The sequence below is a fragment of the Anabrus simplex genome, chromosome 7, assembly GCF_040414725.1.
Source record: "Anabrus simplex isolate iqAnaSimp1 chromosome 7, ASM4041472v1, whole genome shotgun sequence".
NCBI classification, from domain to species: domain Eukaryota; kingdom Metazoa; phylum Arthropoda; class Insecta; order Orthoptera; family Tettigoniidae; genus Anabrus; species Anabrus simplex.
The window spans coordinates 172811271-172830250 of NC_090271.1; the positions used below are offsets into that span (position 1 = coordinate 172811271).

At 40.5% G+C, this 18980-nt stretch overlaps 1 protein-coding gene across 1 annotated transcript in view; it reads right to left on the minus strand.

Annotated features, from left to right (window-relative positions):
- Positions 1–18980, minus strand: part of Phlpp (PH domain leucine-rich repeat protein phosphatase) — a 317236-nt gene that overhangs the window by 282005 nt on the left and 16251 nt on the right. The window contains exon 2 of the mRNA XM_068228737.1: positions 5873–6164. Within this exon, the coding sequence (XP_068084838.1) occupies positions 5873–6164 (292 nt within the window). The remainder of the gene's footprint in view (positions 1–5872; positions 6165–18980) is intronic.

The window sequence follows — 18980 nt, forward strand, 5'->3', positions numbered from 1 at the left end:
TTATTGTGTCCTTCATTGTTCAGTGTATTCTGAAAGTGTATCTCCCATTCCTTCATATCGATGCGTTGTGTCTAGGTGTGCTTCTTTGGACGTAATGCAACATACGGATCTTTCTTACCTTCCACCACGATTGTCTTTCCTTCTCTTTCCCAAATTTTTGTCTTCTTTTCCTTTAAAATCTTCTTGTAAGTTCTCCTTTTCCCTTCACAAATGGCTAGAAGTATAGAATCCGCAGAATTCAATTTTATTTGATGTAATGTTACCAGGACATCTCTTCTTATCAAATAGCACCCCTCGTCAAACCACGTTTTTGCCTTTCTTGTTTTCACGGGAGCTGTGGCTAGACTCAGGAGATCCCCAAGTGCATGCATTGCTTCTTCCAGTCTTGAGTTACCTATAAGCGTTTCTATTTTTCCCAGCTCATCTAATTTTTCTTCTACTTTTCCAATGTCTATTTTCCTTGAAACCAATTGTACTGCTTGTTTTTGTTTTGTTCGCAATTCACCCTGGATTTTAATTTTCATTGAAATATATGTTATCAAAGGAGCGTATTTTGATGCCCATAGAGGGGTTATATCACCTTTGATTGGGCCCCTTATAAGCGCAACATCTATAGTACATGTTTCCATTAGGAGATATGTATGTTGGAACATGCGATTACTTAATAGAATGAGGCCTTGTTCCCGTAGTGTATCCATCACCAGTTTAGTTTTGTAGCCGAGAATATCTAGTCTGCAATTTAAATCACCAGCAATGACTAGAGGAGTGTCCTGTGTACAGTTTACATTTAGTTGATCTAATTCATCTATTATGTCCATAGCCGTTGTATTTGGTTGAAAATAAGTTGATATTATAGTTACGTGTTCTGCTTCTATGAGTAGACAATATTCCTTTTGAACAGTTGAGATTATTGGGGTTAACCATGGTTTTAGTAGAACAGTTATTCCTCCTATAGGTCGTCCCCTTTCTCCTTGTTTGGCTTGAAGATGGAAGCTGTAATATTCCGAGTGCTGCCATTCCTCGACTAGAAATGTTTCTGTGAAGATGATAATGTCGTATCCATTCCTAAAATCTATTGATGCCATATCCATGGCAGTTTTAAGGCCCTCTATATTCTATAACATGATGTTCATGTTTTCCATTTCTTTGCACTTTTTCAAGCTGTGTTCTGTTGACTTAACCAAGACACACTTCTTCCCTTATCCGAAAGAAGCGGAAACGTCTAACAATAATTCTTGCTGGCCAAAATTTTTGCTTCAGTTGCCCTTTCTAGGCAATCAAAAGGAATTCCTGCTTTAAATGATTTACTGCTGCTTTTACTTATTATTTCTTCGCATATCACGTTGTCTTCAATTCTCTTTCCTGAAAGGAATTTTCTCATTGATTCCGTTGTGGTGTCTTGTCTCAGTCTTTCCACGAAGCGCCAGGCCATCTTGTCAGTTGCCTTTAAACCATCGTCTTTATGACCGATGCCTGTTGTAGCAAATTGCTGTGACTGTCGCCTAGATCTGGGGCGTGGATCATGTCGTTTGCTGACAGTGAAAAATTATTTACTTCCAATGCGTTTGTGCTAATAGTTTCTCCTGAGTTAATGTGCTGTTCCTCAAATATTGGTTACCTCGATGCCAGCGGTTTCTTTTTATTCAATATGGTATGAATTTGGATTTCTAATTTCTTTTCCAACTCATTCTGGAGGAAGTCTGTCATACTCTCTACCTTTTTTGTAAATTCCTCTATTACGGGATTAGTAGCAGAGAGAGCTTCTATTTTCAACATTATTTGTTTAATAATATCATCCTGACGCTTCATCTTCTGAGCCTCATTTCTACAACTGTTGAGAACCATGATAGGTTGCAATTATTTTTACTCATGATATCATGATACCTTGCTTTAATCCTACACATTCTTAATGGAACCATAAACTACAGGGACTATCACATTCTATACCTAGTTCATTTGTAACAATATCCTGTTCACAGACTTTACATTTCACCTGTCCTTGGTTACCCATTACACTATTTGGTGGTGTCATATTTACTTCTCTTTGCTGTTTCGTCACGTTCAGTGTAGAGGTCTACTTTAAAATGACGTTTTCCTATACTACTCGTAATATATATTCTAACCTTATCATCACTACTATGACGAACATTTCATTGTTCTGAGAGTTTGTCACCCCTTTTTCGCGCATAATTCTGGTTTTCTGTGGATTGACTTTTATATTCCACTCCTCACATTAATACTATTTCGCATTTTGACAGGGGTTAATGTGAGCAGCAGGATATCATCTGCGAAGATAAGACCCGGAATATCTCGGTTCTTGAGACATGAAGATACTCCTTTCTCAAAGCCTTCGGAATGGAAAATGTCACAAATAAATAATAAAAACAATATTGGTGATAATTTGCAACCTTGTTTGAGGCCCAGTTTTGAAAATATCTCTCCCATCTTTCACTTTGATAGAACATTTTAATTCCTCATACGTATTTTCAATTGCTCTTATCATCTTCCTTGATATTTTGATCTGACTCAAATTATAGACGACAGCCCGTGTACTCACTGAGTCAAAAGCTTTTTCTAAATCGATTGTCGTGCTGTATAATTTGCTTCCTTTCTTCTTCGTACATTTATCCGTTATTATTTTAACAACCATTATGTTATCACTTGTCCTCATTCACCCCTCTGCCCAATTCATTAATATTTTTTTTTCAATAAGACTAATAGACGCAGGGAACTCTACGACCAAGCCGATCTTTGATGGGTGTCATGAAGATGTGTTGGCTTTATATCGTAAAACAAACAAGTGAACATCAGACAAGCCGCAGTCGATTTAGGACTCAGCAATTTTTCCATCCCTCGAATTCTCCACGGACAGAAGTGGCGCTATACAAACTTCGTTGGTTCAAGCGTTAGCAGAGAATGACTTTCAATCCACAATTACCTATGGTAATACGATGATACTTTGCCTTCAGCAACAGCTTGATTCCATCTGTCAAATCACAATCTACACTGAACGTGACGAAATAACAAAGAGAAGTAAATATGACACCACCAAAGAGTGTAATGGGTAACCAAGGACAGGTGAAATGTAAAGTCTGTGAACAGGATATTGTTACAAATGAACTAGGTATAGAATGTGATAGTCCCTGTAGTTTATGGTTCCATTAAGAATGAGTATGATTAAAGCAAGGGGAGTATGATATCATGAGTAAAAATAATTGCAACCTATCATGGTTCACAACAGTTGTAGAAATGAGGCTCAGAAGATGAAGCATCAGGATGATATAATTAAACAAATAATGTTGAAAATAGAAGCTCCCTCTACTACTAATCCCCTAATAGAGGAATTAACAAAAAAGGTAGAGAGTATGGCAGACAATAATTCTTGCTGGCCAAAATTTTGCTTCAGTTGCCCTTTCTAGGCAATCAAAAGGAATTCCTACATTAAATGGTTTACTGCTGCTTTTACTTATTATTTCTTCGCATATCACATTGTCTTGATGATTCCGTGAACATCATACCCAGATTCGGTGGAAGGTTAATGGTGTACCGCAGCAGCTGGTAACACATCAACTGGCTACAGATGGATGGCGGACCGGCACGTTTTGTCCTCACGGTGCAGGATTTTCTCCATCTTACCTACCCACGGGGCTGGATTGGTCGCGTTGGGCATATACAGTATATGGTTCGCCTCATTTCGTTGCGCCTCAAACTCCGAAACTGCTTTATATAAGGAAACGTAAAGGCACGGATCTATCGTAACAGACCATCAAACATTGCTGCTTGCCGTAATACGTAATGTGACGCCACAGATCCTTCAGTGGGTACACCAGAACACATCACTGCATATTCTCTGAGGGAAAGTCGACCAAATTCGAGGGGTAAAGAACGACGGTACTGAGGACTGTGCTCTAGTGGTACACTATTGTTTACTAATGTGAATGTAAAGTGAAAATGAGGGAGTTGCAGAATGTCCTCCGAAAAATGCATACTAAAATCATGTATCAGCAGTACTACAGTACTTTGCCAATAAAATAGGATTTTAGATTTGTCAAAATATTAGTGCAGTTTCAGTTTACTGTAAAACCCATCTTCAGTATCGTCTGAAATGGTGTTACATGGTATCGTCATATCCCAAACATTTCGCATTTTATTAATTCGGCAATCAGTAAATATCAAACTGAACTACGCCAACGAAGAAAAAACACACGATACATACTCAATTGAATAATAATGTTATTGTCTTTACGTCCCACTTAGTACTTTTACGGTTTTCTGAGACGCCGAGGTGCCGAAATGTAGTCCCACAGGAGTTCTCTTACGTGCCAGTAAAACTACCGACACGAAGCTGACTTATTTGAGCACCTTTAAATACCACCGGACTGAGCCAGGATCTATCTTGCCAAGCTGGGGTCAGAACGCCAGCGCTTCAACCATCTGAGCAGGTCAGTGCGCTCTTACAACCAATAAAGCGCGCGCACTAATATATTGAAAAAAAGTAACTTCAAAATGTATTGACGAAAGAAGTCTGAAAGTAGAATGAGCGGTGTGTCAGCACTGTCTTAAGTAGAAATGATTTCTCTCCTAAACCCAAAAGACCTACGTTGTAGACTGTAGACTGTTTCCCCATACGTTTTACTGATGGCAAAAAGAAAAGCCGGGATGGTAGGGAAATGTATTTTGAAAATGAACAGTAGTGAGTTTTTAATTTAATATTTCTTCTGTTTTTAACTTTCTTTGTTAGAATGTATGTTGTATGTTGGGTATTCAGCCCGAAGGCTGGTTGGATCCTCAACAGGTTCACCATTAGCTGTCATAGATGGTCTAGGTGTCACTGAAGAGGCGTACTAGGGAAATGAGGAGTGAGGTAGTTTCCCGTTGCTTTCCTCACTGAGCCAGATGTTGCTATTGCACATCAGTCTGCCAAGCCCACTGAAATGCATGCACCAACCGAACCTATGAGCGACATTTTTCACACCATTCATAGCAGCGACTGACTGCATTAGGAATGGCATTACTGGCATCGCTCATACCCCAGTCGCTTTCATATTGTCAAAGCCAAGGATAAGACAGACAGGTCAATGAAAGTAACAATTTTATTCTAGCCCATACCAGAAGACATAGTGCACTGTAAACACTATATCTTGCCAGCAAAGGCCTCTTTGTTAGAATACCCTGAGAATTTTCAGTCAACAAGTACATCAGCAGTCTTACAATTAGGGGCTACCTTCAGCTTCGGAGGCCGTCTAATTTTTGAGGTTGTTGATTCACTATTGCGTGTTTGTGTTGTTTTGTACAATGAAGTTAAATATCTCACTACCAAACTCAGTTGTCTATCAAACCTAACTCCACAATTATGTGCCGTAATTTCTCAATATTATTTTACCAGACTAAAAAGCCTCCGTGGCTCAGTGGCAGCGCGCCGGCCTCTCACCGCTGGATTCCGTGGTTCAAATCGCGGTCACTCCATGTGAGATTTGTGCTGGACAAAGCGGAGGTGGGACAGGTTTTTCTCCGGGTTCTCCGGTTTTCTCTGCCATATTTCATTCCAGCAACACTCTCCAATATAATTTCGTTTCATTTGTCATTCATTAATCATTGCCCCAAAGGAGTGAGACAGGCTTCAGCAGCCGGCACAATTCCTGTCCTCGCCGCTAGATGGGAATGACTTGAAACAGGCTGTGGATTTACATTTTATCAGACTAGTATTGCCACGTATTAGGTTATGAATCTATTTCAGTCACGAAGATAATTGTATACTCTCTCATTGTGTGAATACTGGCCGCATCGTCTTCCGATGCCAAACACCATTAGTTAATTTAAAAAACTGTATTGGGATAAGAGTCCATGAATACGGTACCTGCGATCACTTCACCTGGGTACAGGAGCAGCTTGGACGCCAGCACCACGACCGGTCGACGTCGCCACTGAGGGAATACCAGTCCCTTAAGAAGCTGCACCGAGCCGCAGCGAGTGAAGCCTGTCCACTGGGGAAGAGAGAGCGCCGCCGGACCGACATGGAAACGTAGAAGATGACGCAACTCAGGATCGATCCCGAGACGGGCCCGACGGGAGCGGTCAGAGTAGCCCAAAGTGGAGAGGAAGTTGTCTTGGATGGCAAGGGGAGTGTCGGTTGGCTGTAGTCGTCTGCTTGGTCCACCGCCATACTGCAAAAAACATTCGAATATTAACTAAGTCACTGACAGAAGAACATTTATCAATTTTACCTCTATAATTAGAGTTAATTACACGCTGGGGTCAATAATCCCTACTGCAGCTCGGTGCAACTTCTCAAGGGACTGGTATTCCCTTAGAGGCGACGTCGACCAGTCGTGGTGCTGGCGTCGAAGCACATGGTGGGGCAGAGTGGTCAGGCATATGCCCAGCCACCTTTGCCCGCAGGAACTAACCTCGTACTCATCGTTGGAGTAAGCTGAATGAACCTCAGAGCCATGTGCACCTCCGAAAGTAGAAATCTCGTTTCATAAATGTTTTGACTTCCTGACCGGGAATCGAACCCACGTCCTGACGGACAAATCGAGAATGCCCTTACATCCTCGGCCAGCCATCACCTAAGTTAATCCTCAGCCCCCTACTTAATGTCATTTTTTATGCGACTAAAAGTTTGTCCCTTATTTTGGCTTTGGCTGGGAAAAATATGCCGCAAAACACACAAAATAATATTTTGTAAAAATAGTGCAAGCCTTTGCCTTCCACACCTCCAATGTCCTTCATGGGCTGCACGGAGATTGCTTTGAGTTTTATAATTAACTTCCCTATAAAAATGTACGTATGCATTTTCTTCGTAACTCTAAGCGATTTGCTAGGGAGTTGTGCTTAGTGCCACATACAGCGACGTTAACGAAGTATGAGGCCGGGTATATACCAATTCTTTACGGCTGCTCTGTTTACCAACAATTCCTACGGAATTAATTAATTAGCAGTGGACTGAATCTTCGAATATTATTCCCGCGAATAGGACACAATAACGTGTTTTTTTCTTTTTTTTCTTTTTTTTTTTTTTGCTAGTGGCTTTACGTCGCATCAACACAGATAGGTCTTATGGCGACGATGAGACAGGAAATGCCTAGGAGTTGGAATGAAGCGGTCGTGGCCTTAATTAAGATGCAGCCCCAGAATTTTCCTGGTGTGAAAATGGGAAACCACGGAAAACCATCTTCAGGGCTGCCCACAGTGGCACTATCTCCCGGATGCAAGCTCACAGCCGCGCGCCCCTAACCGCACGGCCAACTCAAAGCAACAACATTTTATGGTGCTGCTCTGTGTTGTGAGCCGGTGATGGGTTGAACATATAAATTGGTATTTTCCATTTCTTTCACATCATTTATACTTTTTTGTGTGGTCATGATTCAGTTTCCCTTATCCACAATGATTTTTTTCTCTGCTTGAATACTTTGGATTCAGCATTTTATTCTGTCGTAAATAGGAATAAGACTTGATAATCAACAAACGTAATTACATTGTTTTCAAAGCTCTTAAACGATGCAGAACACACACACATACTTACAATATTGTTAATCATTCCGAAGTACTGTTCACTCGCAACCGCGACCCCACAGATGTGGGAAAAGTGGTAGAAGAAGAAGAATTCAAAAGTACTGTTCACGCATTCTCTGCACATTAGACGATGTAAACTTTTATCCTATCCAACAGGCTTGAAAACTTCCTTTTTTAAAATGTTGGAAATTATTCTGTGTGCGTGAAGGCGCGGGTAACCAATATGCCGGAGCTCAGCGGCAGAGAAATCTAGAGGAACAAAATAGAGAAGCACCAATGGGGGAGACAAGAGAAGAGGATACTGAAAACCTCAGCTGAAGAACTGGAGAGAAGGAGATATAATGAAGAGGAACTGGGAGGAGAAGAAGAAAACCCAAACCATGACAAAGTTAACCGTGGTCTTACAGAGGCCATAAGGGAGAAGTAGTATCGTGGGAAAGCTAATAATAACGTTACCGAGCTCGATAGCTGCAGTCGCTTAAGTGCGGCCAGTATCCAGTATTCGGGAGATAGTAGGTTCGAACCCCACTGTCGGCAGCCCTGAAAATGGTTTTCCGTGGTTTCCCATTTTTACACCAGGCAAATTCTGGGGCTGCATCTTAATTAAGGCCACGGCCGCTTCCTTCCCACTCCTAGCCCTTCCCTGTCCCATCGTCGCCATAAGACCTATCTGTGTCGGTGCGACGTAAAGCAACTAGCAAAAAAAAAAAAAAAATAATAATAATAAAAAATAACGTTAAGTACTAGCACAAAATATACGTCCTTTTCAGTGCGAAATTCCAGCACTGCAGGTATTTGATGTAGAAGACAAAAATATTAACGACCAACGTTTTTACACACAACAATTCAATAGTTCCACTGTACTCATTACTGGACCTCAGAAAGCATGTGTAATTTTAGCTGTCAGTATCCTTCACATTCTTAAAAGAAATGAAACAAGTAGAATTTCATGACATCTTCGAGAATACTTCTGCCTACGGTGTTAACTAATTATTACATTAAGATATGCCTGTTTTGTGTGTGGCGATGTCATAGCTGAAGTCTCTCTCTTAACCTTCCACTAGAACAGTATAGGGGAGAGAGGGCAAGCGAGTCACCTTAAGGCAAAATATGTCATAATGACCACGATAATTATTTTAAATTAAACGTAGCTTAAGACCTTCTTCATAACAGTTAACACTCAAAATAAGTAAATAAAACATAAGCAGGCTTGAAATAATAAAATCAACAACATTAAGCATATGGACTCACTTGCTCCTGCTAGTGGGGGGCAAAACCGTCCACTACTGATTATTGATCACTATGATCCACTTAATGTTGGGCGTAGAAAGTACCAAAAATGTAGAAAATTGCAAATAACGACCACACGGTGTTAATAAAAAGTTCTTTCAGAAAAATATATTGCAAAACCAACTCGAATGTCAAACTCTTCTACAGAAAGAATGGTAAATATGAGAAGGTTTAAACGAGTTTCACATTAAGGACGGAGGACTTGCGAAATCAGATTCCTTTAGAAAAACTATTCTATGGGTTGTCACCTCGTGATGTGAGGAAACTTCAGTTAACGTCAGAGTGTGCCTAGATTCATTCTGGAAAACAATGTTGTTAGTGATACGATATGATGTTTAATACTAGCTTTTATCACTGTCTTTATTTATATCCTCCCAAGGACTTTGCGAATCATTTTCACTCCGTGCCTCTCCCCTGTCTGTCTTCCTTACGTCATTTCTGACCATTGTTACAAAGAAGATTAGGAAAAAGAACGAATTACATCGCCCAAGATTTATAAATCAGATATCAGTATATGATTTCAGACAACAGTGGAGCAAACGAGTCCACTTCAATATTCATCTGGACTCCCTTGCCCTACACTACACTTTAAAATAAATTGGTTCGTATCGCAGAGACCAGATATAATGTGCTTACGAAATGCTGCCTTAAAATTAGATCCATGTGTTTATGAATACGCCTGACTGGTAATAAATAAATTGCATTTCCTACAGGAAAATAAAACCACGAAAATGAAGAAACACCGGTGTTTCCAATTTTCGCGGCAGAGCATCTCGTAACTCAACCTGCACATCTCACAAACCAAGTAGCCTCGCAGAGGGTCCAAAATCCTACAGTTTTGAAAGTGAAATGGGGTGAACTCACATGCCCCGTATGACACGCTTGCCCCACCCTCCCCTACATCTAAAGTACACTATATTTCAGTCCCGTTTACAGATACGGGGTCCGGGAGGAGGAGAAATGAAATTATATGGCATATTTTTACGGCCGGCTGCCTTTCCTGGCGTCACCCTCAGTTGAAGAGCTAATTTATTTATTTATTTATTTATTTATTTATTTATTTATTTATTTATTTATTTATTTATTTATTTATTTATTTATTTATTTATTCATCGTCTGTTTACACTCCAGGGTCAGTTTTTACCTCGGACTCGGCGAGGGATCCCACCTCTACCGCCTCAAGGGCAGTGTCCTGGAGCTTCAGACTATGGGTCGGGTGATGATACTGGGGAGCATGACCAGTACCTCTCCCAGGCTGCCTCGTCTGCTATGTTAAACAGGGGCCTTGTGGGGGGATGGGAAGTTTGGAAAGGATAGACAAGGAAGAGGGAAGGAAGCGGCCGTGGCTTTAAGTTAGGTACCATCCCGGCATTTGCCTGGAGGAGAAATGGGAACCACGGAAAACCGCTTCCAGGATGGCTGAAGAGGGAATCGAACCCCCCTCTACTCAGTTGACCTCCCGAGGCTGGGTGAACCCCGTTTCATCCCTCGTACCACTTTTCAAATTTTGTGGCAGAGCCGAGAATCGAACCCGGGCCTTCGGGGGTGGCAGCTAATCACACTAACCACTACACCACAGAGGCGGACATTTATTTATTTATTTAGTTATTTATTTATTTATTTATTTATTTATTTATTTATTTATTTATTTATTTATTTATTTATTTATTTATTTAATACAGTCTACAATAGAGCAATGCTCCAATTACAGTAGGCTAACTGAAGAAATACATTGAGTAAAAATTACAAAGTGGCAAAATAAGAACATTAAGTACTTTTTAATTTTTTTAAATGACAAAGTGGCAAAATAAGAACATTAAAAACCGGGCGAGTTGGCCGTACGGTTAGAGGCGCGTGGCTATGAGCTTGCATGCGGGAGAGAGTGGGTTCGAATCCCACTGTCGGCAGCCCTGAAGATGGTTTTCTGTGGTTTTCCATTTTCACACCAGGCAAATGCTGGGGCTGTACCTTAACTAAGACCACGGCCGCTTCCTTCCAACTCCCAGGCCTTTCCTCTCCCATCGTCGCCATAAGACCTATCTGTGTCGGTGCGACGTAAAGCCACTAGCAAAAAAATACACATTAAAACATAAAGAAAAACTAATTGTAGAGGCTGTTATAAACATAGATCATTCAGTCATATATAACGTTACAGTAGCATGCACAATCATTTATAGAAGATTATTAAATTGAGATTCAATGAGCAATGCCGACATTGGTAACAAAGTACGAAAGTAGAAACATCTCCCTTAAGAGCACAGTTATATAAATGCAATTAAATAAATCTGCAAATTGTGACATTCCTATTTTATACTGGGAACAGTTATTTGATCAAAAAAAAAATTCAAAACGTAAAATCAAAGTCGGCTGGCCCCGTGTTGTAGGGGCAGCGTGCCTGCCTCATCTTATCCGGAAGCCCCGTGTTCGATTCCCGGTCAGGTCAGGAAGTTTTATCAGGATATAAGGCCTGGTTAGAGGTCCACTCAGCCTTCGTGATTAGAATTGAGGAGCTCGCTGACGGTGAGATACAGGCCCCGGTGTAGAAAGCCAAGAATAACGGCCGAGAGGATTCGTCGTGCTGACCAAACGACACCTCGCAATCTGCAGGCCTTCGGGCTGAGCAGCGACTGCTTGGTAGGGAAAGGACCATCAGTGTTGCGGCGCCATGACGTTTAGTTCGGTTTTCGGTAAAACAATATATTTCTGTCTGTTAAGGGATAGAAAGTACAGTGAAATGCCTCACTTTGGACACCCCTATAGCCTGGACACCCCTTTTGATTGAACATATATTGAATGCACCGTTTAATTTCTTATAGGCCTACATTTACATGTTAAAAATCCTCTGTATATTGGACAGCTATTAACTGACAGTTTGGACGGGTTCAAAACATTTTTTTTTTGCTGTTTTTTAATGGTTTAGTACAAGCAATTTTAACAATGTCATTGGAAATGCTGCTTGTCCAGGAACATTTAAAACAAAAATGATAAGACAGAGAGTCTTCCTGTAATTAGGCTCATCAGTGTAACAATGCAATCGAATTTACAAGGAGTTGACCGTCTTCGACGCAATTTTATGGACCCATGGTGCTTGGATGGACGTGTCTAAAGAAACAATTGTGAAATATGTTAACTGGGGAATTGGGTTTCACTGTACGAATTTCCTGGAGACGTGAAATTATGTATGAAGAAACTTATGTTGGTGATATTCTGCTTCACAGTGCTGTACTTCTACAGTTGAATTAGCAGGCACGCCAGTGACGTTTATATCGAATGCCTGTACGTTCCAGTATTGTTTAGTATTGCGCGCGTGTCTACGCTTCTTTGTGTTCACCACGCGCGAGACACACGATAGCTTGCCCAGTGTTTCCTTGCACGGTTTTTCTTTTCGCCCTAATCCATAATGCAGAAATCTGCTACTGATTTTCACCGAGCACACGAGGTGCAGAAGTTCATAATTATACGGTTGCGGGTTATCGGTGTGCTTAAAAACAAAATCACTATTCAGAAAAATAGAGTGTTTTCCTGCTGACTACATTTACTAAAGTGCTTATTAGAGTTATTTACAACTTCACTCAAGTTTGAGTTTTCCACTTGTCAGAATACCGGGCGAGTTGGCCGTGCGCGTACAGGCGCGCGGCTGTGAGCTTGCATCCGGGAAATAGTAGGATCGAATCCCACTATCGGCAGCCCTGAAAATGGTTTTCCGTGGTTTCCCATTTTCACACCAGGCAAATGCTGGGGCTGTACCTTAATTAAGGCCACGGCCGCTTCCTTCCAACTCCTAGGCCTTTCCTATCCCATCGTCGCCATAAGACCTATCTGTGTCGGTGCGACGAAAAGCCCCTAGCAAAATAATTGTCAGAATTCATACTCACAAAAGAAATCGAACACACAGCCCTCTGGCGCGACGAGCTACTGCTCTCCAACACGGCCTCTCACAGCGCAGCCTCGTTCCCGAGAACAGTACTTCCCGTAATTAAAACAATTTTACTCACTACTGGCGTACTCCCAAACCATTCATCACTAACTCGAGACGAACTCGCGACTGACCGACTTCTCGCTGGCTTCAATCTTTCGATAGGCTAGTGGGAGATTCTCACAGTTTCCACTTCCATACTAGTTTTGGCACCTGTTGCATTACTAGCCAAGTTCCAGCTTCTTTTAAGAAACTTTCTTGTCGTGAGCCTCAACAGTTCACCGGGGGTATTATTTTATTCGCTGCTGGCACCGAACACATTGTCGTCACTGCACCGGCATTGTCGCCTTCCGCTGCGGCCGACAACGTCCCCCCCCCCCCACTTTGCACTCACACCTTTTACTGTTTTAATATTACACATTATGCGTGCGAGCTGCACACCCCATTGTATTTGCATACGAAATAGTGTCGAACCACTATTTGAATAGTTCATCATCATCATCAACAACAACACGCTTTAAGCTTTCAAAGTCTGTTCCAGTTTCACTTTTTTTTTTTTTTTTTTTTTTTTACTATTTTCTTCTTGAGTGTCCTACATTTGATCTTTATTTTGGATTGTGCTCCAAAGCAATTTTTGTAGTCTTGAATGTTCTATCTGAAGAAGATACTCCAACCATTTCTGTATATACTAGTGGATGCATTCAGGAAGTATGCTTTTCCTGGATCGTGTGTGATATCATCAAGGCCAAGTCGATAAATTCGTGCACATCCCTTTACTGATGTAAGGTGCATTATTTCTGCAGTTGCTGTGCATTGGTAACCTCTTCCGGTTAGGACTCATCTTTTACATCCATACTATACAGTAGGTAAAGCCATGATTCTATAAAATTTAAGTAGAGTCTCTTTCATGGTCATAGAGTGCAATACTCGCCTTAAAGTGCCACATGTTTGTCCAAATTGTAGTAGTTACAATAATGTATTCTTCTTGTAAACTCTAAAAATCAGATATTTAAGCGCTTCCAATACCAGTCAATGACTTCACCGTGAAATATCTACTGTATTGTTCTAAATGAACACATCACAATATCTTCACTTCACGCACTGCAATATCATAGAAACCTATTTATCTATATTAATAAATTCAAGTCGGTTTGGAGAGATCTATCTACATATATAAAACGCTAACGTGTAGGTTTCACAGAACTCAAGGTAATGAATATTGAATTTTCACGACCGTAATCGAAATCGAGTTTCAACTTATTAAGTTGTGTTACGTACATGTAGTACGTGTTGAAAAGATGTTAAGTACAGAACAAACATTTCGATTAAAACTCAAGCTCTTAAACCAGAGGGTGTTAAAATGTGCGGTTTGTATCAAAATCGTTCAAGCCATCTCAATAGTACAGGAAAAATCTTGCATTTCTTGAAAAGTCTACGGAAATATATTTTTATTTTCAAAATCAAATCATTAAATGATAACTCCAATAATTGCAGACGAAGGTTGACCCTAACACGCAATACATTCTGTACTTAGCAGGTTACTAAGCGATTAACACTTTCATTAATGATTACTAACTGTGAAGCCAGAGAGCATACACTTCCTCTGATTATGGAAGAATTCTATTCTCTGCTAGATACTCTTTGATTCTCTGACCTTCGCCTGCTTTTGAATATACTCAACAGATGGTAGAACGTTCCTAATAACTTACATACCGCTAAGAGAAAACAATCTACGTACGCACAGACGGGAAGGCATCAAGTCAACTAGCCTTCTATATGACCATTAATAAAATGTGGGGACAAACGCTCAAAAAAGTGGTTAGTCTGCTTATTCAGTCACGGCCAATTGTATGTTGCACTATCTCGGGCAAGATCGTTTGAAAATGTTAAGAACGAGATATGGCCGAAGGGTGAAGCACAGAGAATATTATAGGCATGATATAGGCTTTTGGGCTTATGCCGTGTCAAGAAAATAATGTGAAATTCTTTACGTTTCGCAGAGAACTATGCTCTGCGTCATCAGAAGAAAAATCTCGACTGTCCTCGAGAAAGGCTTCTAAAACAATGAGCTTTGAATTTAGACGTGACCCAATAGAAGTGAAAATGGTACGTTCATTCGTCACCAGATGGCTCCTCGGACGCGGTACGGCGCTAGTGTTCGAATCGGAAGCTGACGGAACCATCAGAAATAGTCAGAGAGGGTCGCATAACATAACAGGCGTACGCACATCTGAAGGTATGCCATTGACACAAGTCTGGCGATGAGGAACGTCCGAATTTCGAAAACACCGAAAGAAAATAACAACAGTGAAGGGACAGGGAAGGGAACTACCTGCGTAAATCCTTAATGGCTGACAACCAGGTATTACTTAATTGATAGCCAGTGTCTCTGTTGAAATTGTAGGATTTCTACGTATTTCCATAGCTTCTCGTATAATCCTGGACCTGAAGTGTCTAATGTGAGTAAGAGCTCGAGCATCTTGGAACATGATATCATGACCCGACGATAGAGCGTGCTCAGCTACTGCTGATTTGTCTGGCTGGATGAGAAGAATATTACGTTCATGTTCCTTGATACGAGTACCAATGGACCGTCATGTTTGGCCAATGTATACCTTATCGCAAGTACAGGGAACTTCGTATACCCCAGGATGTAAAAGTGGGGACAATTTGTCCTTTGTCTTACCCAGACTGTGAGCAATTTTAGTGACGATGGCAAACACCGGTTTTATACTGTGTTTGCGGAGGACCTTGGCAATTCGGTCTGTGGTGTTATGAATATAAGGCAGGTAGGCTGTTCCCTTCACTTCTTCCTTCCGTGAGCTTTGCTTGGTCGTTTCTTTGGGATGCAGGGCTCTATGAATCTATGAATCTATGAATCTGTAAATCGCTGTAACCATTACCCTTGAACGTGACTTTGAGTGTGTCCATCTCCACCTGAATGTTTGATGGCTCACAAATTCGTCTCACCCTCTTGGTGAGTGTCGTGAGAATCAAGGGTGCCCATGCCCGGGGGCAAGAGGGGGACGCCTCCTCCCCCTAGCTCTCAGGGAAAGGAAAAAAATTAATGTAGTGAGGTGTTTTTTTCAAAAAAAAAAATTTAAAAGTCTGTATTACGTAGAAGTGGTAGGGGATAACGTGGGTGGTATTCTAACATGGAATACAAGTCGCTATTCATCTTCCAAAATATTAAAAATACCACATACCCCCAGGTCTAGCCTCCCCCCCCCCCCCCACTACAAACTATCTTATGGGCACCCATGGCGAGAATGCCTTATTTTTGTGCTGGATGGTGGTGAGAATCTGCATGAAGATAGCGATTTGTGCGGGTAGGCTTATGATAGACGGTATATCCCAAGGAGCCGTCCGGTTTCTTTCTTACTAGAACATCCAAGAAAGGAAGGCATCCGTCCGACTCCATCTCCGTAGTGAATTTAATTGAAGGATGTTGCTGATTTAGGTGGTTTAGAAATAGACTCCTTAGCCTCATCCGTAGGTAGTTTGTCGATGGCTGCCTCAACGGAAGTTTTTAACTCCTCAGTGGGAATTTTAGAGGGAGAGACAGCAAAATTAAGACCCCTAGCTAGAACTGCCGTTTGGTTCTCGTCCAAGGATTTCTTGGAAAGATTGACGACAGTTTTACTAGCATCCGGGTTCGTGCGAGAGACCGCCTGTTTCTGAGCTAGTCGGAGGAACTTAGATTTCTCCTGAATGACACCTGGTTGAATTTGCGTTCAGCCTGTATAGCAGTAATGCGATCGAAAGACAACCACAATTCCTGCGGGAGAGTGTTGCTTAACAGCAGGTGTAAACAAAACAAATCTCGGGAGACTGAGTCCAGTTCCTTACGAGTGTAATGCACTCTCTCGATCAGTGTAATGTACTCTCTCGATCACAAGAGCATTGTTAGCACGTTGATATATTCTCCTGGCCTTCGGAGTGTTTTCTTGACACGGCATAAGCCCAAAAGCCTATATCATGTGTATAGTCCGGGTCGTGAAAGCATCAATTGCAACAGAGAATATTGTATGGAAATAGATGTTATTATGTAGGGACCGCTATTAAAGTTCATAAAACCATTGAAAAGGGCAGGCAGAACAATATGACTGCGACAGGCATATCAAGACGAGTTATCTGACCTATTTATAAGAAATGCTGCGGAGCAACACCGGTTCTCTAGTATATAATATAAAGGTATGAAAATGAAAATAGACGTGATTTAATGAGTTGATCACGAGATCATGATCAGAAAACTGGAAGACGCAGCAGTAAGAGGTGTAGCGTTGAACTGGTTTAAGGATTATCTCAGTGATCGATCACAATTCATCTCATATAAAAATGCTAAAAGTTTGTGTCTTCCTATATCAATTGGAATTCCTCAGGGATCAGTACTGGGTCCAATTTTATTTCTAATATTTGTGAATAATATAGGCTCTCTAAAATTACAAGGACAATTATCTCTTTTTGCAGATGATACAAATATTTTCTATGTTGGTACCTCTGCTAAAGAACTTGAGGTAAAAATGCAGTATGACATTAGATTACTACAAACTTGGCGTTCAAACACCATTAATCGTAGCAAGACCAACTACATGATTTTTCACAAGCCCGCATGTGCAACTCCTCTTGATCTTACATTAACATTATTCGATCATCCTTTACCAAGAGTACAATTTACTAAATTTCTAGGTTTAAAAATAGATGAAATGCTTGACTGGAACGAGCAAGTTAAAACCATATGAAAAAAAAAATAACTCCAGCAATTGGAGTGCTTCACAGACTAAGATATAAATTCAACCATAAGTTTTTAAAATATATTTATCAGGCTCTCATTGAAAGTCACCTGACTTATATGATCCATGTTTGGGGATGTTGCAATAAGGAACTCTTTGAGAAAGTTGCCATTTTACAAAAAAAGGAGCACTAAAAATACTTTTTAATTTACCACCCTTATCACCTACAGATTATTTGTTTAAGAAATGCAGACTTCTGCCACTCCACATTTTACGTGATAGACCTTCAGCTATAATGGTATATAAAATTAAGTATAAATTGGTTCATACAAACACTGTCTGTATTATAAATTCTGACATACGCTCATATAACACTCGAGGAGCAAAGAGAGTCCATACCGAATTTGTAAAAACTAGTAAGTATGGTTGTAACTCCTTATGGCACTACTCTGCGAAGGTGTACAATGCTCTTCCAAAACATATACAACAGGCAACAACAATTTCAAAATTTAAACAAAAAATAAATAATCAATAGACAAAATAAAAGGAGCAGTAAATCTTACAACCAAGTAATGTACAGTGGTATTATATATTTGTATTTATATTTGTAAGACTGTAACGTATTTAGAAATAAGCTATTATTGTATTGTCAATATTTTGTAACTTTGCCAATATCTTGTATTGCGCCATAAGAGCCTCGGCTCAGGTGCCCTTTCTTGAGTAAATAAATAAAAGCCTCAATAGATTTTTTTTTTTTTTTTTGCATTTCTAAGCATCTCAGAAACTTCAAACTTGGTACCAGAGAACCTGATGACCGCAGGATACTTAGAAAAAATTGAAAATTCTCAAAATTCCCTGAGTGGGACAGGCTGGGAGGTTTCAAATTTGGGGCTCAGCATAAGAACACAGTCTGATATATTTATCCAAACAGATAACATATAGGTTTGGTGGACTTACTAAGTTTCAGGAAAGTCCCAATTTTTACCTCCCTCTCCCTCTCCCAAACAAGATGGCGGCACATTCTTCCAAACGAGCTAGAAAATTGAAATTTGGCAGAACTATAGCTTTAAGACTGTAACCAACGGAAAAATTCCAAGATGTTCAAATTTTTCACCTTTTGCCCCCAAAAATATCGAAATGTGGAGGCAATTGTTGTGATAGTGCAAACCTTCGTTTCGACATATTTGGTGACTAAACGGTGAGTCGTATCACAAAACGGATGTCACAATCTTGGTTCAATTTGAAGTGATCTACAACTTAATAATAATAATAATAATAATAATAATAATAATAATAATAATAATAATAATAATAATATAATAATAATATTTGTTTTACGTCCTAGCCGAGGTGCCGGATTTCTGTCCCGCAAAAGTTCTTTTCCGTGCAAGTAAATCTACTGACACGAGGCTGACGTATTTGAGCACCTTCAAATACCACCGGACTGAACAAGGATCGAACCTGCCAAATTGGGGTCAGAAGGCCAGCGCCTCAACCGTCTGAGCCACTCAGCCCGGCGATCTACA